The 26752-nt window shown below is 39.2% G+C and overlaps 2 protein-coding genes across 2 annotated transcripts in view; one reads left to right on the top strand and one right to left on the bottom strand.

The window, feature by feature from the left end:
• Positions 1–3729: 3729 nt before the first annotated feature.
• LOC117819202 (L-serine dehydratase/L-threonine deaminase-like) lies at positions 3730–6590 on the bottom strand. The gene is made up of 8 exons (XM_034692452.1): positions 6212–6590; positions 5958–6114; positions 5750–5789; positions 5512–5651; positions 5286–5377; positions 4464–4691; positions 4242–4366; positions 3730–4148 (listed from the first exon to the last, which is right to left on the bottom strand). The coding sequence occupies exons 2-8, from the start codon at positions 6108–6110 to the stop codon at positions 3955–3957; spliced, it is 972 nt and encodes a 323-aa protein (XP_034548343.1). The 5' UTR covers positions 6111–6114; positions 6212–6590; the 3' UTR covers positions 3730–3954.
• Positions 6591–14653: 8063 nt separating this feature from the next.
• The window catches only part of LOC117819442 (tetratricopeptide repeat protein 28-like), a 209169-nt gene continuing 197070 nt past the window's right edge, over positions 14654–26752 (top strand). The window contains exons 1-2 of the mRNA XM_034692808.1: positions 14654–15139; positions 18851–19150. Coding sequence (XP_034548699.1) covers positions 15110–15139; positions 18851–19150 — 330 coding nt within the window. The 5' untranslated portion in view covers positions 14654–15109. The remainder of the gene's footprint in view (positions 15140–18850; positions 19151–26752) is intronic.

Here is a 26752-nt window from a genome sequence, read left to right as displayed (position 1 = left end):
GACACACTCACCCCTACAGTCAATTTAGGGTGACCAGTTATACCGACAAGCGGGTTAATTGGTCACCCTAAAATAGAGGTACTTGATGTGCAAATTTATGTATTTTATCAAACTCAGAGTAGTGATACTGTTTGTTTATCTTACAGGTACTTGAATACCAAAAAAATAAATAAATTATACAGTTGCAGCATTCATTAACAAAATTACCGGAAATGAGGAACGCTACCTTGAATCTAATAAAAGAGAACAGAAATAATTGAATGAATAAAGGCAGAGAAAAAAACAAAGTTTTGCTTTGAATTAGCCTGCATATACACAGAGTCAAATACATAAACATATATGGAATTCGATTTTAAAAAGAGAGGGAGGCCTGGGGTTAGTGCACTAATTGCTATGTGGTTAAAGTCCAAAATTAACACATTATTATTTTTTTATTTTAATGCGTGCTATTTTGGCACATCGTCCCTTAGCCGCTGCGGCTTCTCCCTGCTTCCTGCTGTGATTTTGAGAGACACAGTTCACTCTACAGAGCTCAGTTTACACGTCAGAAGTTATATGCACTAGGGACAACTGCATCACAAAAATCAGCAGAGTATTATTTTGGAGTGGCCACATCACCACAGGTCTGTTGATGAACTCAAATCCACTCACTGTTAAAAATCCCTCTACATTGGGGCCGCCGGTTGGCCAAGTACTTTAAGTACCCCCCAACACTCAGGGTCTATTGACATCATCAAAGGAGTTGCTGGTTCGAATGCCCAAAAACAAAAACAAAACATAATTGCTTTAAATTGTCAATATGGACTGAAAGTGGTTTCAGACCATACTAGTGTAGCAGTGCAGGATTTATTTGAATAATACATCTAAAAGCCAAGAACATAAAGTACATTTAATTTAATTCATTTGAATCCCAAATTAAGACACTAGTAAAAAGTGTTTGACAGACTTTAAAACTCTGTTGCAATACAAATTAATGGAATTTTACAAGTTAATTGCAATCAGGCTAATTTATCATCATACGATAAGACCAAAAAGGAAAGCCAGTACAAAAAAAGACCTATTACTACAAAAATAAGACTTTTTTAAAACTATTTTACTGCAAGTAAAATGGAAGAAATAGTGATTCATATATGAATGAAGCTAAATTAAAAGTGAGACTAAAATTAAGATGCCAGTAAAACTGGAAAAAATAGAGAATCATAAAGCAAAAGTAAACTTAATTGTCAAATTTCTATACCAAAAAGAAAAATACCATTGCACAACACCCCCAATTTGGTCCTCATGTTTATGTGAACATTGCTGGCATGGTGTGGTGGACATGCCTGTTACATGCCTGCCCAGACAAAAGCAGTGAATGATGCCCATGACGCATGTTTTGTCTCCTTTAACATAAGCTTTTTATGAGAGGCCCCTGACACCAGCCCCTGTTATGTCACCGCTGTCGGTAAACCGGACACCTTTTCAGAGCAGCCAGTGCAGGACCAGGCCAGTTCCAGCTGGTTCTGCAGTCCTGCTCCTCCCTGACTCACACTGTCCCCTCAGCTTCATTGTGTGTGTTATTCAAAAGGGAACAATCTGTGACTGTAGAAGCAATGTTTGAAAAGATAAAAATGTGAAGAACTTGGAGAGATAATAATTCAGACTGCAGACTCAGCCGGCAGGAGTTGTGAAATGATTATATCTCCACTAGCTGCACCGTACTATGAAGTAACAGCATCGTGTTCAAGTGCAAATATTCATCAAAAAACATCAAACTAACACCTTCAACTTTTATTCTCATGTTTTGAATTACTTTTTCCAATTGTTATACCAAGTAAACAAGCTTTTCTTGCTCAGGAGGAACCCCAGGAATGCCCCAAACATGTTGACTTGCTACTTTCAAAGGGAGCCAATCAACTGTCCCTCTTTCTCACAGCTGTCTCCCTTCTCTCTGACATAATCCTCGTTTTAATGACCCCCACACTGACCAATGAGCAGCTTGGAAAAGTGCCACATCCCCCACAATCCGACCAATCAGCACTGAGAAGTTCAGTTTATTGTGGAACCCTCTGCTGTGGTCATGCAACATGCGGCTGACCCATAAACAGCTTCTCTAGGAATATAAAGGCCTTTAGGGCTTCAGGGGGCAATTGACCTGACTGCAGTGCAAAGTTGTGGGTCAGATATGAATCCTTATTGTTTACTCATTCATTCATAGGAGGTTATCGCTGCAGAAGAGTACAATTCTGAATGCAGCAACAGGAAGCCAATTAGAAAGTAAGCTACTAAGAGAAGGGTTATTGATGAATTACTGTACAATTAAAAATGCAACATGTAGGAAAGTCTAACTAAACCTTAGCCCAAATATTAGCTTTACTTCCACAACCTTCAAACAACACTTCATTAGAATGTATGTGATGTTTTTAATAGAAAGTACAATATGTTCTGCATACGTCAGCACTGTATTATCTAGCATACCTCCTCTGACATTTATCAAAGTCAAAGTACGCTGTGTTTTTTAAAGGTTCTACCTCATACAATGAACTCATCTGTTACATGATTACATTTTATGTATCATGTTTATTTCATCATCCACTGCACTGTTGTTTTAAGTTGAAAATACTTTATTCTTTAATGTTTTAGGTAGCTTAATAAGTCTTGTACATATAGAACAAAGTTAAACCAGAGTCAAATTCAAAATACAAATGCAGCATACACATTATAGAATATGAAGTGGTGGACAAAGTACACGTCTTCATTACTTAAGTCTAAAAGTATAGATACTCCAGGTCAAATATAACTCCAATACAAGTGAAAGTTGCTCTGTTAAATTATTACTTGAGTTAAAGTACTGAAGTTCTTGCTTTTAAAAATACTTAAGTATTCAAAGTACTTTTTCAAAATGTTGTATTTTCACAAAGCATGACTGCAGTCAAGAATACATAGGAGTACATTAAGTTACATTATGTTTATTTAGAAACCATTATTTGGAATATCTAAAAACTATACCATGGAATAAAAACAGAACTAAGTTACTCCAAGCACAGACAACTTAGTTTGAAATGTTCATCTGGAATGAAACAAATGTTACAAATGTTTCTCAGGTTGGACTGTGAATTTTTGTATGTTTGGGCAGAGAGGGAAACAGGGAGAACATTTCAAACGATACGTATCATTCTTCATTTCAAAAACCTCTAACACGGGCTGAAGATATGGCCATGGGTGCTCAGGTGGAGAATTATAGCCATCATTATCACCTCTAAATGAACTGCCTGATCTGAGTGAAATGTGCTCTGTGTTTGCTCCACGTTCAACCGTGGAGACGCACGATATACAGGTATGGCTAAACAACTGAGACAAACAGAGTTACACAAACACATTTTACTGTCTTAGGGATCAGATTTCAGAAAAGAGAAGGAAATTCATGAGCTGACTTCAAAGAAAAAGTAGTGAGTAACTAAAGCACTGATAGAAATGTAGTGGAGTAAAAAGTACAATAATTTCCTTCTGAATGTAGTGGAGTAAAAGTAATAAGTTCCCCCTAAAAATAATACTCAAGTAAAGTACAGATACTCAAAAAATGTTCTTAAGTATTGTACTCCTGTGAAACAGGAAAGAAAATAGTCCTTTAGGCAGAATATATTCAGAAACATAATTTATTTATTTTTAAATACATTCAAAGTACAAAAGCAGAAGAACAAGAGACACATAATTTTATACAGCAAGCTAAAATTGTCATTTTTTTTAAAATACATTTTGTTACTTTGAAAGAACTCTCTCTAGTTTTTACACAATAAACAAATCCCTCCACCAGCTCCCTCTCACATGTCAGTCACAGTGCTCGGGAGGGTCTCACAGTCTGGAATGATTCGGTCTATGGAGCACATGAATAATTTAGGCGGGGGTGTCATGGATCGAGACCAGCTGATGGAAGAACACAGGAAAGGTCAGGAAGATGTGAGGTGGACAGCCACACTAGATAACACCCAGCTGTTTTTTCAGCCTCCTCAGCTGCTCCATGCTGATGTTGTTGCCGCCGCACACCACAATGACCACCGGGCCCAGGCTGCGGGCCAGCTTTCCCTCATCCTGCAGCTTTTTGATAATGTTGCTGTACACGGCTGCCAGGGCTGCACCGCAGGCCGGCTCCACCAGGACCTTCTCGTCATCTGCAGGAGACAGATACCAGGAGGGATCAGGCCAAAGCTGATTTTTTTATATTAGAAGCTTGATGTGCATATCAGGCTGCAGGTTGTACTCACCTACAAAGCGTTCTACAGCTTTTACAGCCTCCTGATCTGTGACTACTGCTGAGAAAACTTCATGCTCATGCACCAGTTTAAAGGTCTGTGCAGAAACCCTCGCCAGACCCAGCGTGGTCGCAACACTAGAGAGCAACAAAAAGAAAACAAGATAGAGAAGGTGAGAAAAATGTGGAATTAAGTTTAAGTTGGTATAAATGGCATGAGATGAAGTTTCTGTACCTGGTGATTTCAGGTAAAGTGACCAGCTCTCCAGCCTTCATCGCTGCATTAAGACTGTGTGCTCCCATGGTTTCCATGGCTACAATGGGAACATCAGCCCAGCCTGCACGCCGCAGCCCCTCCACCACTCCGTTCAGCAGGCCACCACCTCCCACAGACAACACTATGGCTCCTGGCTTCTCCATCATGTCCTGCTCCAGCTCCTTCACCAGAGACGTGTGGCCTTCCCTGCAAACAAACCCAACCATATCTGTCATTTTCATATACACTTTTTTTTTTTCTTACATATTCTGATTTTAAGTACATGAAGATAGACAACCACTCAATCCACCAGCCCTCAAAATGGAACGCTTAGTAAAATAAAACAATCACAATCATTTATTTAAATTCCCTTGTGTCACATGTCATTTTCTGTTCGCCATTTCTTGTAATAGATTCAATAAAGCACAACACAAAGAACCCAATCTGTGCATGCAGCAGAGGTTTTGTCCCTTTCTCCTTTAAGGCAATATATTTGTGAATGAGTGATATAAATCACTGATAAAAGTGCAGGTAGCCTCTGATATGAGCCATTTCTGACAGGTTTAACACCTTAACAGTGACGTCCAAAGCGTAAATGAATTATGAACGAGTCTGCAGTGTGATAAGATACCACAGAAACAGCACAACACCTCATCCAGCTGTGTCAGAGAGGTGAAGAGAGGTGTAACTATCAGTCATTTTATAACTATAACACTTTCTTATCACTTCCCTCTCTATCTCCTGATATAGATTACTGTACAAGAATCTGTGCTCACAGTAATATGCTGTAACAAGTCTTACCAGATGAGAGGGTCATCAAAGGGGGAGATGAAAATCCAGCCAGGATTGTTTGCCACAAGCTGCTGTCCGTATTCAATGCTTTCATTTAGAGCCTAGAAAGACATAACTTTGTTTTAGTAATGAGTCAAAGATGTGTCTTGTGTTTTCTGTTCAAAAAGTAAGCCAAACGTGTTAAAGCTGCTATTACACACACTGTGATTGATGTGAAAACATGTGGTTATCTAACCTTGCCATGGATAACCACAGTGGCTCCCTCATCCTTCAGCCTCTCCACTGTTGGGTTCGGTGTGACACTCGGAACAACGATGGTTGCGGGGACTCCAAGCTGGCGGGCAGAATAGGCTGCAGCCATCCCGGCGTTCCCACCTGTTGGGTCCAGAAGTGTTAAAGATTGTAAACGTAATCACATGAAACAGAAGCAAATAGAAGTCTTAAAAAAAGATTTTGCCTGCTTCAATTCTCACCTGAACAGCAGACAAAGCGCTCACATCCTCGCTCAGCCCACTGTAAGACAGACAGAATAATTCAAAATATTGATATCACAGGGAATAAAAATGTGTAAGAAGATAATCCTAACAAACCAGCCTTCATTCTGAACTGAATTTGACACACAAATCTCAGAAACCAGATAAATCACTTCACCCCAGAAGAGAGGAGTTTTAGAGTACTCACAGTTTTGCACAGGTGTCCGATGCCCCTGATCTTGAAGGATCCTGTGGGCTGAGATGAATCCAGCTTGAGGTAAACACAGGTCCCCGCTACTTTAGTGAGGGCGAGGCTCTGCCTCACTGGAGTGGCCACATGAAGAGGCTGCTGGGTCTTCATCTCACTGAGCAAGGGACAAATAATTAAAAAATCCCTGAAAATGAGCTGCTATCTCTTTTTCAAACATCCAACATAAACTGTTCCTGTTTCTTTCAACTCACCAATATCAGACGGATCTCAGGATAACAAATAGCTCTGGATTTGGATGACCCCAATCTTCTTTATTTCTTGACTCAGGCATCTGAAGTTTATATATAAGTACTTGAGCTGTGGGCTTGGCAAAGGAGGCCCACTGGCAGACCAATCAGCATCAGGCATTCAGCCAGAAGACCCTCCCTATGACCGTGAAGAAGACGGATGACTGAAACTTCTCCCATTGAATTTCATCCAATTTTCTCAGACGTCTAACACTGTACTAGGGTGATTCAGGGTCTGATGTAAGCAGGGGTGTTCAATTTGTCAGCAGTGGTGTGACCACAAGAATACACTTTGTATAAAAAAAACATGAAGATTTTGCTTTGTGCTGTCACATTGATTAGATATGATAAAAACTAGTAAACAAAATTGTTACAATGTGTTAAAAAGTGTTTTCACTGAGCCTTCGTTACATAATTTCACCCTCCTTTCTGACCCCCATGACATTTCCTACACCCCGTCCTGTGTGCGTCCTCTCCCCTCTAAAGGAGTTGCTCTCCCCGCAGACATTACCAAAAGAGTCGAGACTATTTTGGCTCCGATGCTCAACTACCAAAAGCGGGTCCGCAGGCTGCTGCGTTCGTGCGGACGGTCTCAGCCTGAAAAATCCGGCTGCTGTCCCAGGACATGAAGTGCTTCATAATTAGGCTGCTCACTTTTTAAATTTAAAGTGGATATAGTTTTATAGCAGACTGATAAAAGATAAAATGCATCCAAGTCGTCCTAACGCGGTTCCTCATATCAAAGCACAACTATACTAAACTTAAGACTTACCTTTTTAATCTAGCTTTTAATGTGGAGTCATTTATTTTTTAGCCCTGGCTTGCATTATTATTTCTATTATTATTTTAATCATTACTTTAACTTTTATTTATCTTATGTAATTATTTATTTATCTATTTATGTGTTGTATTCGTCTGATCTTTTTAAAGCCACCTTATTTTTAACTTTTCTTTCCACTATTACTTATTTTATCAATTTGACTGTATTGATTTTATTTTATTTTGAAGTATTTTATTTTTGAAGTATTTTATTTATAATCATGCCTTTTATAATTTTACCATTGCTGTTGATTCTGTCTCTCTGTTATCCTGTGAAGCACTTTGGGCTGCATGTTTTTATGTATGAAAGGTGCTATATTAATTAAGTTGAGTTGAGTACAGTATACTTTCTTGGTTATTTCCTTGAAATGTTCCTTCTTCTAGGTTTAATTTGACTTATTTAAATCTGACAGTCCTTATCAGTAGCTTATTTTACATATTAAACCACTATCAAAAATATAAAGCTTATCATTAACTACATGATTATATATTTTCAAACTATATGGCGACTATTGGCAGATTTAATTTCAATTTTTTAAATATAGGTCAGCCTGCCAATTCAGGTTGCTCATTATGTCAGGGGTGAAATACATTTGTGTATTTGACAACAGGAGATTAATGGATTTCAAGCACATCATTACTGTGTCTCCTATCTGACCATTTTTAACATTTGGTCACATAAGTTGAGAAAATGTTGCTAAAAGGAGAAAAGATCTATATTATTTATTGAAAAAAAATGTTAGGGGAGTCTATGTGAGTCTAAATCGTAACTGTAGAAAGACCGACATTACATTTCAGCCAGCATAGATAGAGTCATACCCATAGACTTATTTACAGTCTATGGCCATACCAGTTAGGAGTTGTAGACGCCTCATAAAAATACAAAAGTCACATTAAAGTGAGTTTGACTGATGAGCCTAGTTTTAGTGGTCAACACCATACAATTCTTTGTGATTTGATAAGATATAAGTCTCCATCCTCTCCTTTTCAGAGACTGCTGTCACAATTTTGCTCCTATGTTTTAATTTGTTTTAAACCTAAAGTCTCTTTTTAGAATGGCAACAAACTCATCAAACAGCAAATATATGCTTCCAAAGTTGCTTTTCTCTTTCAAGTCTTGGTAGTCATAATAAATCACACCCAGCTAGGCCCTATCAAAACAGAAAAGACTGCAGTAACTTGAGTAGTCCATTTACTTTGTCTCACTGGTGTCAGGGCCAACATGTGCTCTCTGAAGCGCTGTAACTCCATCTGGTGGTGCAGAGCTGCATGTACGAACGATATTCTGTTATGTGGGAGTGTGCTGTGGTTACATCAGTCTGTACTATTGCATGTTTTTATGACACAAGCTTCTTATTTCTACAAAATCCCTGCAGACTCGTGTTGCAGTCTGAAGGCCTAGCAAAAAATATTCATTGATCTGTATTTGGAGTTACCATTAAGGTGCAATTTATTTTTGGAAAAAGCTAAGAACTATAGGAAGATGTAAAATTCCTGCAAGGCTAAGCAGTGCACATGCTTACCTTTACAGATTATTTTGTGTATGTAATTCAAAACTGTTACATATTTGATCTGTGATATCAAAAATAAGAATAGACCTGTTGATTGTTTCTGCATGCATACATATTTGACAGTAGTTTTAAAAGTGTAAGCGGAACATGTATGCATGGACAGACAGCTGTTCTGTCTTTGAATGCATTTTATTTAAACATGGATTTAGTAAGACTGCAGGTGCTTCAACTTTAGCATCTCAGTCCAACTCATCTGCAGGGTGTAGTTCCTCTTCATCAGAAGGGACAACTGACATCAAATCCAAAGACTTCTCCACACTAAAAAAAATATGGCAATTTAGGAATAAATATGTCAATCACTATTTAAATATGTGCATTCCTCAATCATGGGTCTATACATTATAATCATTTCAAGTAGCAAAAAAAGAAAGCTTGACTTGACTTTAAAAAAAAATTCACATATGCAATTATTATCCTTAATGAAACAGTGAAGATTTTAAAAAAACAAAAGCAAGAGTCACTTTTTGTAAAGACAGTCATGGTCTGACATTTGACTGAAGGATGTCAACATGTTGATCCAAATTCCCTGTAATTTAAAATATCACACTCTTTTCTATCATGCATTGAAAAGCAATATTTATGTTTTGTGCAGTTACAGTCTATTTTCATGTTATGCAGTTATGTAAAAGATGAAATGATAACTGTGATAACTGATTATATAGAGTGGCAGTATGAACAGAATTCGCATCAGAATAACAGACAGTGTCATCTGCATACTCGGCAACCTAAAAGAGTGTAAGTTGGATGACAATTGATCAGTGCAGAATTACAACTTCCTCTATGGAGACCTAAATGCTCTTCAATGTCTTTCTTTCTCTTTTTCTATTGGCTCCTTGTTTTTATTATTAGGTTTTAACCAGAACCTGAGTACAAAATTTCTTTGAACCTCATGTGACAGCATGTGTTTGCATGACAACAAAACAACCCTTGAATCCTTGAATCCTTGAGATACAGAACATGGCCTGTGAGTGTGAATGACAATGTGAAGATCTGAAACCTCACTACGAGATACAAAGCTAACTTACTACATTCTGGTGCCCCTCTGAGCCTTCATATGAGCCATGCTGACAAAAGGATGCCGGAGAGCCTCTTCAGGGGCGATCCTCTTCTCCAGGTCAATCTCTAAAATGCATTTCAGGAGGCTCACAAATGCTCATTTATCCTCCAGTTCAATGGATTTTAGCATCTCTGGACAAGCCTGGATTTGAATGGTAGGTAGAAGTTCGGTTTATCTGCCTACTTTCTGTCAGTGATACAGTCAATCTGTACTAATGTATATTTACAGCTTAAACTGACCACTTACTGTTATCAGGCTATTCAGGCTTTCAAAATACCTCTCTCATATTTTGGGTAACACACTGTCAGTGTAGAGTTGGTACTCCCTTGGTGTCTAAAGGAGCAACATACCATATATATGATTCTAACATATCCTCCTTAACGTGTGATCTATTTTAAGAGGTTTTTTGGCAGTGAGCCAAATGAATGCAAAGAGCTCAGTGAGATACATCAGTATGTTTTAATACCTTCAGCCACCATTGGGGATTGTGGCAGAGCTGTTTTTTCTTAAAGAACTTGTGTGTGAAGTCACCAGCATCGAGGAGGTGGTCAGACGTTTTAGAACAATATCCCTCATCTGGAAGGACGACATAGAAAATCACATCCTACATCAAGTCACCTGCTATGTCTAAGCATGTGTGTAAATGTCATTGCATTAAAATCAACATATTTCTGAGAATTTACCAACTCATTTTCGCCCACTGAGGAAAACGTATGTTTACCGAGGTGCAAGAAAGCCAGCACACAACCGAGATTCCATGTGTCTACCAACCTCAGAGATGTGGAGACCCAGGCACACTTCAGGTGCCCTGTGTGAAGTGTTTGAGAACCACATGTCAAATTCAACAAGTATACTGAAGCTTGTCTAAACCAAACCAAGATCATTTTCAAATTAAGGGCATTTTTTTGAAGAAGACAAGGAAGAAGAAGAATGGGCTGAATTGCAAAGTGCACTACATACAGTGAGAATAGTCGGCATGGCCCCTGTTTAGAGAAGCCAGCTGTAGCTCCTCCACACATTGTAGATGAGGTTAAAAGAAGCAAACATGTACCACTAAAACTAAACTACACATAAAAAACATTTGAGTCTAAGAGTATGTTGTTGTCTTTTTTTTTTAATTCTAGACAGTTTTTTTCCATCTGCACTTTCTATCAAAAACAGCTCTAAATTCCTACACGTCATTAAATGTATTTTGCCTTACGTTAGCTGTTTGGGTAGGAAAAATGCTGTGTCACAGTTGGTGCATGCATGTGTTTGTACAGGCTGTTCAAACTGGTTACAGTATAGGTTACACTGAGTTCCTCTGAGTGATACTGATCTCCTCAGACAGCAGAGGCTAGCTCCGCTGAATGTAAACATCAACACTTCATGTGCAACACTGAGAGAACTCCAGGTCCACTGTTTTAATGGGGGATTCTGCAAAACCCATAACAAATAATCCAGCTAGACTCATGCAAAGAGTACCAACCATGTGGAAAAATCTAAAAACAAAGTGAACACTTAAATTGAAATGCTTTTTACATGTAAGACTAATTTTAGTGGCTGGAGTACGTGTTTCTCACGACCCTGTCTGCATAGCTTAGCATGGGACCTCCAACTGGCTTCTCCAAACAGGGGTTGCGCTGATTAGTATTTCCTTCTATGTATAGTACACTTATTGATAGCTACCTCAACCCAACTTCCCTTTAACCAGAGAACTGCTTTGTCTTACTTGTAACCCTGAGGCTGAATAGTAATTCCCGATGTTGATTCAGAGGTAGGGAAGGCCACACCAAAGTCTATTACTTTAACTCTGAAGGGCTGGTCTGCATGGTTTACCAGCATTATGTTATCTGGCTTTATGTCGGTGTGGATGATACCTATGCCCTTCAAGGCGTCAAGAGCTGTCACCATCGTCAAACACAGAGGACAAAATGTTAAAAAGATACCACTGGTCAGGGTTCAGGATTATACAGATCACAAAGACAACAGATACGTGTCTACAAGTGCACAGTTATCATTTTTGTTTTGCATTTATAACTATTATTATTTTTGTGGCAGTTGGTTTTTAGATTGTAAGAAGTCCAGTTTGTGGTCTTTACCTGCTGTGCAATTGGCCTTATCTCACTGAGAGACAGCGGTTTCATGTTTCTATCCCTGAGCAGCTGATTCAGACTCATGTCTAGTAGTTCAAAAGCCAGACAGGTGTGTCCTTTGTGCACAAAATGGTCAAGGAACTGAACCATGTTCTTCCTGACTGGGTCAAGAACGCTCACTTTATTGAGTATGTAGATCTGAAGAGTAATGACATCAGCAAGCAATTCATTAAATTGTAAAAGTCTAATCAAAATCATCATTTCAAAGAAGAAGTTATCTACCTCTCTGTAAGCCATTATCCCGTCCTTAGTTTTCAGGATCTTAGGGGCCACTTCCTGTGATGTAATTAAATTCACACACTTGACAACTTTGCCAAACGTCCCTTCACCCATGAACTCTTTGACAAAGTAGTGACTATTGCTACTACATAGAATGTTTTCCTGTTGAACCAAAAAGCCCTTCAATTTGCATCGTTTATTAGGACCTGTGAGGGTAACAACATGAAGTCATTGAGGTTAATTCAATCAACACAATATGGCCAGATACATAACGGGAGCAATCTTGGTGCTGATTTGAGTAAAAGTTATCAATAAGACCACATTAGGAGGACTGGTGTGAAGAAAACTGAACGTGGCATTAATAGTCTTGTAATAAAGAATGTAATGTACAGTAGCCTATCATATGTATATACTATACATTGGTTGAATTATTATAATAAGTTGTTTTTACATGATTTATCTGATGTCGAACTGCTGGATGAACCTGCATGAGCTGGCTCACAACAAAAGTTTTCACAAACTTTCCACATGGTGACTTACTTTGCAAACTCTGATTTGCGTTGACTGAAATGTTTGCAGCTGAGGGCAAACTGAGCAGGCTATAAGAGCATTTTTTCGACTCAGCATGTAAACTCTGGTTACATAATGTACATTTCAAATACAGTTCCATTCTCAAGACTTCCATTCCAGAGGAGAAACAGGTTTCAGAACTAGCAACTCTATTCTGTCTTGTAAATTACTTCCATAGTAGATTTGTGTTTTAATGTAACTTATTTAGACACCTACCAAGTTTATGGAAATTAAAAGGTTTGTTACAGAGTAACATGTTACAGAACCAAGACCTGAAATGAAATTGAATATCTGATGTGATTTTCTATCACTACAAAGAATATAGAATATAAAGTTCTGGTTCTGTTTGCTTAAGTTGGTTCAGGTTCTGTTTTCTTGAGTTGGTTCTGGTTCTGTTTGAGTTTGGTTCTGGTTCTGTTTGCTTGACTTGGTTCTGGTTCTGTTTGCTCGAATTTGGTTCTGGTTCTGGTTCAGTATGCATTTGTTTGGTTCTGGTTCTGGTTCTGTTTGCTTGAGTTGGTTCTGGTTCTGTTTGAGTTTGGTTCTGGTTCTGTTTGGTTGACTTAGTTCTGGTTCTGTTTGCTCAAATTTGGTTCTGGTTCTGGTTCTGTTTGCTTGAGTTCGGTTCTGGCTCAGTTCTGGTTCGGTTCTGATTCGGTTCTGGTTAAGTTCTGGTTCTGGTTCTGTTTGATTGAGTTCGGTTCTGGTTCTGTTTGCTTGAGTTTGGTTCTGGTTCTGTTTGCTTGAGTTTGGTTTTGATTCTGTTTGCTTGAGTTTGGTTCTGGTTCTGGTTCAGTTTGCATTTGTTTGGTTCTGGTTCTAACCCTAACCCTGACATTAATCATAAACATAATCCTAACCCTAACCCTAAACCTAACCCTAACCCTTATCCTAACAATACCCCTAATCCCAACCCTAACCCTAATCCTAACCCTAACCCTAACCCAAATCCTAATCAAAACCCTAACCCTAACCCTAATCCTAACCCTAACCCTAATTATAACCCTAACCCTAATCATAACCCTAACCTTAACCATAGCCCTAGCCCTAACCCTAATGCTAACCCTAATAACCCTAATTCTAACCATAATCACAACCCTAACCATAACCTTAATCCTAACTCTAACCCTAACTTTAATCCTAACCCTCATCCTAACCCTAACCTTAACCATAACCCTAGACCTAATCCTAAATCTAATACCAACCCTAACCTCAATCAAAACTCAATCCTAACCCTAATCCTAACCCTAACCCTAATCCTAACCCTAATGCTAACCCTAACCTTAATGACAACCCTAACCCTATCCCAAACTGAGGCATCTAATTTTCTCAAGGCCAACCTGTACTGAGGACATTTATAATGTTTGCTCGAGTTTGGTTCTGGTTCTGTTTGCTTGAGTTTGGTTTTGGTTCTGGTTCTGTTTGCTTGAGTTTGGTTTTGGTTCTGGTTCTGTTTGCATGAATTTGGTTCTGGTTCGCTTCTGGCTTGGTTCTGGTTCGATTCTGATTTGGTTCTGATTTGGATCTGGTTCTGTTCTGGTTGGGTTCTGGTTGGGTTCTGGTTGGGATCTGTTCGGTTTTGTGTTGGGTTCTGATTGGGTTCTGATTTGGATCTGGTTCTGTTCGGTTCTGGTTCGGTTCTGTTTGGTTCTGGTTTTGTTTGGTTCTGGATCTGTTTGCTTGAGTCTGATTCTGGTTCTGGTTCAGTTTGCATTAGTTTGGTTCTGGTTCCATCCCTAATCCTAACCCTAATCCTAACCCTAACCCTAATCCTAAACCTAATACCAACCCTAACCTCAATCAAAACCCTAATCGTTCGGGAGTCGAAAGAGTCGGCTCTTCTTTGAGAGCCGAGTTTAAAGAGTCGGTTCTCTGAAAAGAGCCGAACCTCCCATCACTAGCTGCTTGAAGCAACGAGTGAGCTGAGCAATGCGACTTGAATGCACTATCACTCAGCCCAGGTGTGGCACTAATTGGCTTGTGCACGCTGGAGATGTGTCTTTTAAAAAAAAAAAATCCTGCTGCCCATTACAACATTCATTATCACCCATAACCTGAGATTGAGCTCAAGTTTCTACATATTTTATATTATAAATTAATTAATTATTGTCTACAACACAAATAATGCCCAGCTGAGCTTTACGTCTATGTAGTTTATCTTTCCTGATTTAGTCTCCCACAGACCTTTATGCCTCCCTCTGTTCAACGCTCAGAAATCCGCTATGGCAACAGGGGGAAAAAAGACAAGGGAAAAAAAAGAAAAAGATTTGACAACATGGCGCACTTTCCTTGAGAAAAGTTTCTCCTGAACGCCACACAGCTCGGACTTTGTGGATTTTCCTCGCAGTTTGTCGACACATGCTCACCAGCGTGAACTTCTTGTCTGACTTTTGAACACCTCTTGAAGCAGAAACAGTCGACACAAAGCGGGGAAGGAGTGTGATGGGATGAGAGCGATAATCCGTCGCACAAACCAAAGCAGTGAGACAGGATGGAGAAGCAAACGGCTCTGAAGGAAAAGGTAAATGGATTAAAAAAAAGACCTACTTAACAAACTTTCAAACGAGCTGCCTTTTTGTGTAGTTGTTGACATTTTATTGCCCCCTGAATAACACTTTTTACCCAGCGTCCTGGACAGGAAATACCAAATGACCATTCCTGCGAAAACCTCGTAAAAGTCCTCTATCGATTTTCCAGTCTTGCACACACTACTGTACTGCTCAGTGAATGTGTGGGCTTTCTTGCAGCAAGTGTGAGCAAAAGTCGTCATTTGAAGAGTGATTAGATTATAAATAGACTGAACAGCTGGACTTCTTTTTATTATTGCATGAATAGAAAGTTGCACAGTTGCAGTAAATTCACACAACAATCTGTAAACTCAAAAAATGTGCAGTCTGTGAAAAACTGCTTGGCTACTTAGCATTAAGTTGGTACACTGCCCTCAGTATTAGTTTTTTATTCTCTCTCTCTCTCTCTCTCTCTCTCTCTCTCTCTCTCTCCACCCTTCCTGCACTCATATAGTCAGCCCCCTGTTTGTTGTAGCAGAAGAGACAGCAGCACTCAGTGGACCATCCCCTCTTCTGGCTCTGCTGATCAGCCAGGTTAAAGGGACTCTCTCAGGAGGAATATCATTCTTTAGTTCCAGGAACCACTCATCAATAATAGATGTGTTCCTTGTATATCTTTTGGTGCAGGCCCTTTAATGCAGGCATGTGTGACCATTGCTGTCAGTTTTTTTTTTGTTGCCAGTATGAGGTTGGGACTTAAAGCTACAAACACAGCAGTAAGCACTTGTTTTAAAGTCTCTGTGTAGTCCCCCCCACTGGTTTACCCAACAAATTTTGCAGCATAAGTGATCCACAGGTGTTTCATTGGCTATTAGAGGGAGGAATTAAAAGACTGGACCTTTTAAAGTCCAGCCAAAGTGAAGCAGGAAGTAATCTTTCTCTAGGTTATTATGTGATGGAAAATAGAGTTCGATTGTTTTAAAGGAGAAAAGCAGGAAAGTTTGGAGGAGATGAAAGTCCAAGGGTACTAAAAAGAAACTGATTGTTGCTTACAGTGTAACTTGAAGTTTAACTACTCGATAGCTAACCAAAAGCCCTCATGTCTGCTGCTTTTACTCCCCGGGCTTCTGGAAGTAATTACCCAGCCTGCCCTATCCCAGAATTCAGTCTGAGGAGGTGTGGTGAGAAAGAGGTAGCCTATAATGGAAGCTGCTCCTAAAAACATGCTACCCAAGAGGATTTCATGATTCTGCAACACTCAGAAAACTGTCGCTGCAAAATAGATATGGCACTCATCTACCTAATCAATCTCACTGAAGGTGGGATACATTTACAGCAAGATTTAAGATGATATGATAACCAACCTTGCTATCATAAGGTTTGTCAGTTCAGGAGTCTTACAAGTTGATAATGAATGGAAACAGTAATAGATTAAATCCCTTAATAATGCCGATGGCTTCGCTCTAAGGCAGGCATATTAATTGGAAGTGGGTGACTTTTAAGCGTAGTCAAGATGTCTTTCCTGAGTTGAGCTTGAAACTGTTGATTTACATCTAATCTATTGTATCAGAAAAACAGGTAACAGGCTGTAAACATCAGAGAAGATGTCTTTATTTTTTTATCTTAAAGGCAGAGATGCAACAAAACCATTATCTGGATCTATGTATCTCTTCAAAGATCCACAATCCAACATAATATATGCAAGGACTAAACGTTTTTAGCCTCTGCCTCAATAAAATACAGCTTTATTTTAAAGATCTTATGGTGTTTATTGTCAAAGTTACCATTTCAGCCCTCTCTCATGCCAGGGAGAGATAGAAAAATGTCTGAAGGCTTGGTATTTTTCTTTTTATTGTGACAAAAATGTTGTTTTTCTTCACATGTTTGAAACAGTTTGGTCGTAAAATACATTCAAGTTGTTTTCACGAGTTTAAATAAATTGAATTATTCAGCATACAGTCTCTGACAAAATTCTTGTCACTTATCCAAGTTGTAGGAACAACAAATAACAACTTTACTTGTAGTTGATCAATTGGAATCAGAAATGGCTCATATGGAAGGCAAAGCACACTCAATTATTTTTATTTGACCAAAATAAAGTTTTTTTTATCATTCATTGAGTTTTTTCATTTAATCAGGACAGAAAGGTCAGATTTTGCTTGGACAGAAGTCTTGTCGCATACAAAAATAATGTAGGAATTAAACATATCCTTTACTTTGAATACACAAACATGCTACAATAACATCAGACCATAAAGTCATGGTGCCTTGGAAAAAATAATTAATATCTTGTATGACTCCCATGAGCTTGGATGACTGCATCCATACGTCTTGGCAATGACTCAAATAACTTAGCAACAAAGTCCTCTGGAATAACAAAGAAAGCAGTCTTACAGGACTCCCAGAGTTCATCAAGACTCTTAGGTTTCATCTTCCAAACCTCCTCCTTCATCTTACTCCAGACATGCTCAATAATGTTCATGTCTGGTGACTGGGCAGCTCAATCCTGGAGCACCTTGATCTTCTTCGCTTTCAGGAACTTCAATGTGGAGACTGAAGTATGAGAAGGAGCACCATCCTGCTGCAGAATTTGCCCTCTCTTGTGGTTTGTAATGTAATGTGCAGCAAGAATTTTTTTGATATTTCAGGCTGTTAATGTTGCCATCCACTCTGCAGATCTCTCACACGCTCCATATTGGATGTAGCCCCAAACCAGGATTTTTCCTCCACCAAACTTGACTGTTTTTTGGGTGAATCTTGGATCCATGCAGGTTCCAACAGGTCTTCTGCAGTATTTGCGGCGATCGGGATGCAGTTCAGAGGATGATTCATCAGAAAAATCAACCTTCTTTTCCACTATATCCTTATGTGACAAGACTTTTGTCAAGCAGTGTATGATATCATCTTCCATCCAAAATGCAGGGACTGTATTTAATCATACCAAAATTGTGTAATAGCAAACTTAGTGAAATCAAAAAAATATTATTTTGTTGCCTTAAGAATTGATGCATCAGAGTGTTAACAGGACTTAAAGAGTAGAACTTTATAAGCTGACAGTGTGAGGAAACAAAGTAATTTATTTTGACAGGTTACTATATATTCAAAACGACTAGTTGATCTGCCATTTAGTCTAACATCACTAATTTTCATACAATGCAATGATATTTTCAGTACATTTTATAATTTCATTATGCTAAATCACAGTTATTAGAGAAGATGCTTACACAGTTATATGAGATCAAACATAAAAAATGATAGCCCCTCTGGTTTTATACACTTTAATCCAAACATTGACCTTGACTTTTCTTAACAGGTACAGCACAAGTAGAACAAATAAGTCTACCAGTTGGTCAATAGGACATTTTTAATTATGTTTTACTGCATGAGAGTTATAATAGGCACAGAGCTTGCCAAACTAAATCATTTTTTAAATTATGTATATATATATTTATCAGTAATGAGGAACAAATGTGCTTTTCCTCTTGTATACAATGATAAACATATGGTGTGAAAAAGGTATGTTCATGATAGCTGTCGTATAAATTTCACTACAGTTGAAGGGTCTCTGCTGGAGAAGATGAGGTGGTTTGATTACACTCTCACAAACAGTCGTTAACATTTTAGCTGCAGCTTCCATCAACTGTCCAGGGCAGTTGATAGAAGTGAGTTTTTATGAGGTTTTTAAATCACACTGACTCTCTCACTCTTCTGTTTATTTTTTCCAGTTTTCAATCTTCAGCTCTCGGACAGCGGGCAGACCTATCCGGTGTGTTTCCGGGGACGGTGGTCCAGGGTATGGTCTCAGCAAAGCAGAGTTCATGGAGAAGGTGCAGCAGAGCAACGAGGCATGTCAGCGCGGAGACTTTCAGACGGCCGTTCATTTGTACACAAACGCCCTTCAAGCTGACCCACAGAACTGCATCTTGTACAGTAACCGCTCAGCAGCTCTCCTCAAACTGGGACAACACCAGGCCGCACTGGAGGACGCTGAAAAAGCATGTGAGCTCAACCCAAAGTGGCCAAAGGTAAGTCTGACATAACAGCTTAAAACTATTGCACCGCCAAAACAGATTTATTTCGTTAGGAATAAATCTGTTTTTCCCTTCTTTGAAATAGGAATTATTTACTTCTTTCAAAATCTTCTTAAGAATTTCACAACTGAAGGTGTAAATCAATTCATGAGGAAACATGCTTTTTTAAAAATGTGTTTGATTTAACCTGTGTGTGTTCACACATTCAAATAAAGGTGTTTTAAAAAAAGGGACATTTGGTCAATATAGTAGGTCACAAGACAAAGAAAGGAACAATGCAAAATCATATTATCTGCTTTTTAAAAGGGAAGCAGCTTTAACAGTTTTTAGTTACAATTAACTGTAGAATTTCAGATGTTAATATTGATTGATCACATCTTTAATCCCTTTCTTGAAACTCCATTATTTCACGTTTCAAAATAGTGTTCGAGTTCCATGTTAACAAGCGATTCTAAACAGTGTCTTGACTTGGAAATCAAATGAATGCAATGAAATGTACTTCATGATCTTGACTTTTGAAGTTATTATTCAAATTATTGCTGCACTGCTACACCAGTGTGGTCTGAAACCATTCAAAGGGCTTCGTCTGTGAAATACAGTTTTTATTTTGAAGGACAACACTGTCATACATAAGGAAATATGCAGGAGTGCATGTAAAGAGATCCAATCAGTGTCAATATGATGTGCAGTTGTTCTGAGATCATTTTGAGCACATACTGTTTTCCAGTGATCCCTGGTTAATGCAACAGCATTTGCACTGTTGAGGAGTTCCAGTTTGGTTGTGGTCTCAGTTTCATAAAAGTCCTGTATTTGTGAAACTATTGTTCCCCGGGAAGGTAAGGCATATGACTGGTCACAAAATGCTGACCTCTAGATCCAGGCTACAGGTCTGTTGTGATTCCAACACTCATAAATAGTGCTGTGCCGGCTTTTGCGCTGCATCACGACATCTATCTAATTAGTTGCACCTGTATGCTTAGCTGCCAGGAGATGACATAGGTGACAATTTGATTCTGTTCGACACAAAGGCTGTTTTTGAATTTGCCTACGATACTAGCAGACCATACTGATTTGGCCAAAATTCAGTATGCAGTATGTGAACAAGAGTAAAATCTGCATTATGCCAAAACTACCCGGATTTCGTACTGATTCGAGAAAATTTCTCAGTTTGCAGCGGACCAGTCTCCCTCGCACAGTTTCCCACAACGCACTAAGCTAACGTCCCACTTCTTATTTTTTCTGTATTTGATGGGGGGGCGCTCATTTTTTAGCTGTTGTGAAAATGAATAAATTCCATATAAAACACTTCTTAACTTTAAAAATTATAAGTGGATGCTAAAGAAGCAGTTGTTTACTTCCGCTTTATGAAAACGGAAATCAAACTGCACCTGGCCCAGCATACTGCAGAACAGATCCAACAGAACTGTCATACTACAGACTACTCTCAAACCAGTATGCAGTATGTAGTACTTACTGCCTATTACATTCATAGGTAGTATGTAGCAGGTGGTTTCGAAAACAGCCAAGGTGTATATTACTTTTGACCTGTCATCAGAACCGCTTGGGAGTTTTTAAGAGTAAAATGTACCGTGGTATTGTGTTATCCATCAACACAGCAGCCGGAGCAGTGACGTAACTATGGTGTGCCAAAAGTACAGAAAAGCATGATATAAAAAAACATTAACAAGTTAATTTCTGGACCTTCATTGCATCTCAATTAACACGTTAGAGCTGACAGCCCTACAAGCTTTAAAAAGGACATCTTTGGCAAATTATTAAAAAAAATGGAAATTTGCAAATATAGCAAGAAAAATGAGTACAACGGTAGTGTTGGTAGATATTCTTTTTCTACTTGAAATCTTTTTTTTTTTTTTTTTAACCACAGCTTCTTAAATATTCTAATTTCCTTTTTTTTCCAAATTACAAGACACATCCTTATCTTTCAAAGCGTTTCAAATTCTGCTCACAGTGTCCGTTCTTACTCACATCTCTGCAGCTCCTAATCAATACCAACTTTTCTGGGGTCTTGTCTTTGATCTTGTCCAGGCCACGTGGACTAACCTGCGATAGATTTCACATTACTCAACCGCAGAGATCTCTGGGCGACCCATTCCTCTCAGTGATAGAAATGCATTGATTTCATGATCAAGCATGGAGAGATACTTTTGTCTTTCCCGAGAGTGATTGATAATAATGCTCTCCAGTGCTATTGATGATAACTTGTTGCTACCTATGATGCATCAGCGGGCACCTTTTCTTTGATCTGAGATCGTGTGTCTTCGGATGCTCAGGTAGGTTTCCTCCTTTGTGAAACTTTGTTATTGCACTGAGAGTTGTCACTTTTTATCAAGCAGATCATATTATATGCTTTTAATAGCCCAACAGTTTATTGACTTTCAGTAGTAAACTCTTTGTAAACTCTCCTAAATGCATGAATGATTGTCCTTCATATTTTTTATTATACATTTCCAGTTGCTCTCCAGCTATTTTACTGTTATGTTTCAGCACAATGCTTTGTCCTTGTCATGTACGATTACTAATTCTATAACAAAAATCTCCCCTCCATATTGTCACTTCTCACTCTGTAGCATCTTAGCATTAACAAACAGTACATCTGTTTATACGGGAGAGATTTCACAAGCCTCTGCGGCCACTAAGCCTAAACTATAATTGTAGATCACTGCCAAAGTCATTCTCCTGTCTGCTCTTTATATGCTATCCTAGTACAATGAGGTCTTTGTGGTCCGACTGGAAGATGTCTGGCTTAATCTCTGCAGTGTAGCTCTGCTTATTCTTGGATTTACAGCCTGACAGGTTTGATTCTTATACTGTTAGCACACTCTGGATGTATAGCCTGACCTGTGTGTTTTACCTTGTAACAGGAGACTCAGAGATTAATGTGTCTCTGGCATTGACGGTTATACAGAGGGCTTCATGCTGTTGTTTCAAACTAAGTTCCTGTAATCACCACTAGGGGTCAGTCTTGTCAAGCAGGAGGGTTGTGTGTATTACGTCTGTCCAGGACTAAAATAATTGAAGATATTAAATGTACAAGATGTTTTTTTCTATCATCATCATTGGATTCAAAGAAGACTAAATGTCATCGTGACTGGCTTTCAGCTGAATCAAAACATGTGTCAACACAGCCGTCCAAGAGAACTCGTGGGTGGTGCTTTTTTCTACTAAATGTTCAGGTGGAGGCCAATGTCACAACAAATCCATAATCCAGTTTTCTGATATTTCAGAAAAGATTACATTTAGCTCAAACTTACTCTGATCTCCTCATCATCAGAGTTTCATTTCTTTATATCAGTGTAGTGAATTGGATATAAATGAACAGTGATGTGTAATACAGCTGCTGTGTTCAGTGAGCGCCGTCTCAAAGAATTGATTAGTAATGGTGGTCTTGACACTTATGGCGTCGGCCTCAAGGAGAGCGAGGGGGTTTGGCGTCGTCCAGTCCATCTGCTGCGCCCGGATGTGTGATGAAGGAACAGGGATTAAATCACAGGAGTGTGCTGGCATTCAGATCCTGTGTGAGTACATAATATCATCAATCATACCTCCCCATGACTGCACTCCTGGATTGGCCCGTCAAACACTGACAGGCGTGGTTTTTTGCTGCCCCAAGCACCAGCAAGCAGCCCACCCTCCTGAAGCCCATAGGCAGCCTGTGAACGCAGCCCCCTGTCTAATCTGTCAGCTCTCTCTGCTGTAAGTGCAAGAAAACACATTCTGAAAGAAGAAAGAAAATGTGGGGTTTAATGACCCAAGACAGCTTTGGGGCCTTTGTACCTCACCCTCTTACTGAATATAAAAAGCTTAAATGAGAACAAAATAGGGTGTCATTTCATAGACAAGGGGTGCTCACTTGTGTGTGTGTCTATTTTCATTTTGTCTCTATGAGCAAGAGTGGGAGGAAGACATTTTGTGGTGTTTAATCAGGATCCTTTTCAGAGCATGATTAATAATTTGAAGTAAAAAAGAAACCCTTCAACTTAAGCTCACACTAATTTCAGACATGTTCAGATCTATTTTTCCTTCCTGAGACAGATTTTGATACTTAGATTGAGTATTGGGAGATAGAGAGTACCTCTCTGATAACAGTAGGGTAAAAAAAAACACATTACTGTTAACATTATGCACTATATAATATGATAAAATATAATATTATTGGGAAAACACTAATTACTGACATCTTCAAGCTTTGACTGACATTACACACTCTGCTAGAATGACACTGATGACCTTTGTTATTGTCTCATGATAATCTACCTGAAAGCAGCTGATTTTACATGGCTGTTTAATCAGAAGATACCTCCATTTGGTCATACCAAGCGGCAACCTCCGGTCTAAAAATATGAGTCCAATGCGGAAGTGTTAAAAACAGCAGTTCATTGAGGATCTGCTTGAGGCTGGCTCCGGAAGTACTGGAAACCACATACACACCAATTCAAAAAAGATGATCTTTACAGCAGAAATAAACATGTTTACAGCCTGCTATAAAAGACGAGTGTAGTCTGGATAGCTCCTTTCTCTATCAGCACACACTGTATGGAAGGTGAATTTTTTTCTAATGTGGCAATTTCGAAGAGATTGAGATTACAAGTCTTCCAATGAGAGGCACAACTGTCTTGATTGACAACAGGAACACTGTAGCTGTTGGCTAGGAGGCTCAAACTCTCTTTGCGTCACACTCGCTTGACAGCAGCAAAACGGCTACCGCCGCCGATTGGCCTCAAAACACCTCTTCAGAAACAGATGGGTGACGTCACGGATACTAAGTCCATATTTTATACAGTCTATGGGGAAAAACTCACTCTCTGTTTTTAAAAACCTTGAATAAGCCTAAATACATTCCAAGACATGTCCAACTTTTTGTCAGTTTCTTTATTTCCAAACCTGACTGAATACTAAGGTCCACTACACTTCCTTCTCCTCCTCCTCTTGAACAAAAGTGAAGCTAAATTTCCCAAGGTGATGAGTGCTGACATCTTATGCTAATGACTTTTTTGAAGCCAGAGTTTGAGTGGTAGAGAATGACTTGTGGAACCATTATACTGATGTCCCGCATTTTCCACTATACACAACACGTACACACTACAAACGTTTAATTCATGTGTGTGTGTTTACACCAAGCAGTCTGGTTTGGTTCGGTACAGTTTGGTATGGTTTGGTACTCTAACCCTTGCTTCTGTTTTCACAGCCAACTGTACCCTGGTGCTTGCAGAAACCATATTAGCTGCTTGATGGCCCTGGAACGGCTTGATTTTAATTTTGTACGGGGGGTGAATTTTTTTCTAACGTGGCAGTTATGAAGATATTTAGATTACGAGTCTTCCAATGAGAGGCACAGCTTACTTGATTGGTAGGCGGGAACACTATAGTTGTTGGCTAGGAGGCTCAAAGCCCACCTCTTTACGTCACAATCGCTCGAGAGCAGCAAAATGGCTGCCGCTGACGATTGGCCTCAAAACAGCTCTTCAGAAACAGATGGGTGACGTCACGGATACTACGTACATATTTTATACAGTCTATGGGTCACACTCACCCTGACATGTTTTCATAGAGATACATTTGTGTAAACACAAAACATTTCAGCTCACGTATCATTGTGCTTTGCACCATAAGTGTGTTTTAGTCATATCCCAGCAGTCACTGAGGGGCCAGTACCCCCTGTAGATGGGTTCCCTGCCTCTTCTGTTTCTCCATCTGGTCCCACCCTCTCAGCACGGCTGCTCCACTGACATGTTAAACAAACAGCCCTCTCTGCAATCACTCCCATTCTCCTGCGTGAGCGCTGACAGGAGAGCTCCCAGGGAACAAAACGACGACAGGCACTGCAGCATCAGGGGAAACATCTCTGTCATTTGCATATCTTCTGATTATAGGTTATGATGATGGTGCCTATCAAGAGTATTCTGTCTCCTCAAGTGTTTATGCCAAAGTTCCTGGGACACCCTTGTAATGGCGGTTAAAGCCCATCAAGTCTACAATTCCCAGAAGAAGCTATAACACTTTATTTTCCAAGTGAATGCCGTTACTTGCATTATTTAATTCTCTTTTCTCAACATAAAAATGTCTGTGAGCAACCTGATGGAGGGGGCGAGGGTTTAACTGAGACAATGAGTGTTTGCATTGGGAAAGGTCATGGTGTGTGAAGGGCTGAATGGGGACTTTAATTACTGCTGCAGCACATCCAGTGATGGTGTGAAGAGTGGATGCTAACACCCTGATGAGGCATTTATCCTGCAGTACTGAATGGGCGATGACACAGGCGTTGGCTGTGACTGCGCACGGTAAAAGAAGGAAAAGAATAGCTTGTGTGATTTTTGGAGCTCATCCTTTGCCACTCTCAGCAGTGCTCTGCTTTTCATGTGGATGAAAACCACTGGGGTGTAATGCTCCCCTGTTGGTGTGACAGCCCGTTAAACCAGCTCTCATCTGATCTCTCTGGGTGTGGAGAATAAAGAACCTGGCTTTTGATCTCATGCGGAGAGTGGTTATAGCTCGTGTACCTTTCCTCTGGTTCTCATTTTCACCATCTGAAATATTTATCTCATAAGATCTTGGTGACCTGTCCTATTAGTTTGATACATGCTGAGTCATGTACTGAAAACCTCAAAGCAAAACTACAGCAAGGGGGATAAAAGAAGTGTGTCTGTGTATTTGTAGAGCAGAAAACATCAAGTAGGTGGCCTGTTTTTCATCAATGCATTACAATATAACAGACTTACATTTATACTGATGTATTCAGTTGTTTGCTTTGATTGAGAATGAAATGTCTTGCCAATTTAAACCACCCTTCATCCACCCTTATTGAGCGGCTTTTTAGTGGCACCAGCTGATTTGCTCTCCGTTTGCTCAACTCTGATGTACCAAAAACTTAAAATAGCCTTGAATTTCACACGGACATTTATGATTTTTGGACAATTTATCCTACCACTTTTGGGATCCCCAAACTTTTCTCCTACCAAATCAATCAGTATTATTTAGATTTATTGAAATTAACTGTGTTTAGGGTATATATGTATGTATGTATGTATGTATGTATGTATGTATGTATGTATGTATGTATGTATGTATGTATGTATGTATGTATGTATGTATGTATGTATGTATGTATGTATGTATGTATGTATGTATGTATGTATGTATGTATGTATGTATGTATGTATGTATGTATGTATGTATGTATGTATGTATGTATTGTTACTGCTATATATTTATGATGTTACTGCTTGAAATAGGCATGTAGCCATAGACTCTACAAACCATGGTTGTAGTCACAGTGATGTCACCCACTGCTTGAGGAGGCATTTTGAAGCCAAACATTGGTGATCTCAACACCAGAAACAATGGCCCAATCTCAATGTCCTTGCTAAGCCCTGAACCCTGAGACCCCCTTGACTTAATTGACGTCAGCTGGAAAGTGAGTGAGGGCAAGAGGCTTTAAGGGCTCAAACTGTAGAACTGGGAATTGGACAGCACTTTGAGATGTCTAACGTAACCTGCATGACATCACCAGCTCACCTTAGAGATATTATGAATTTTGATTGCACAATTTTTACTTTCCTCAAATTCAAGGCGCTTTAG

This window comes from Notolabrus celidotus, chromosome 9, assembly GCF_009762535.1.
Source record: "Notolabrus celidotus isolate fNotCel1 chromosome 9, fNotCel1.pri, whole genome shotgun sequence".
In the NCBI taxonomy this organism is placed as follows: domain Eukaryota; kingdom Metazoa; phylum Chordata; class Actinopteri; order Labriformes; family Labridae; genus Notolabrus; species Notolabrus celidotus.
The sequence above is the reverse complement of the archived record's forward strand: the minus strand, read 5'-3'. Positions and strand labels throughout refer to the sequence as shown.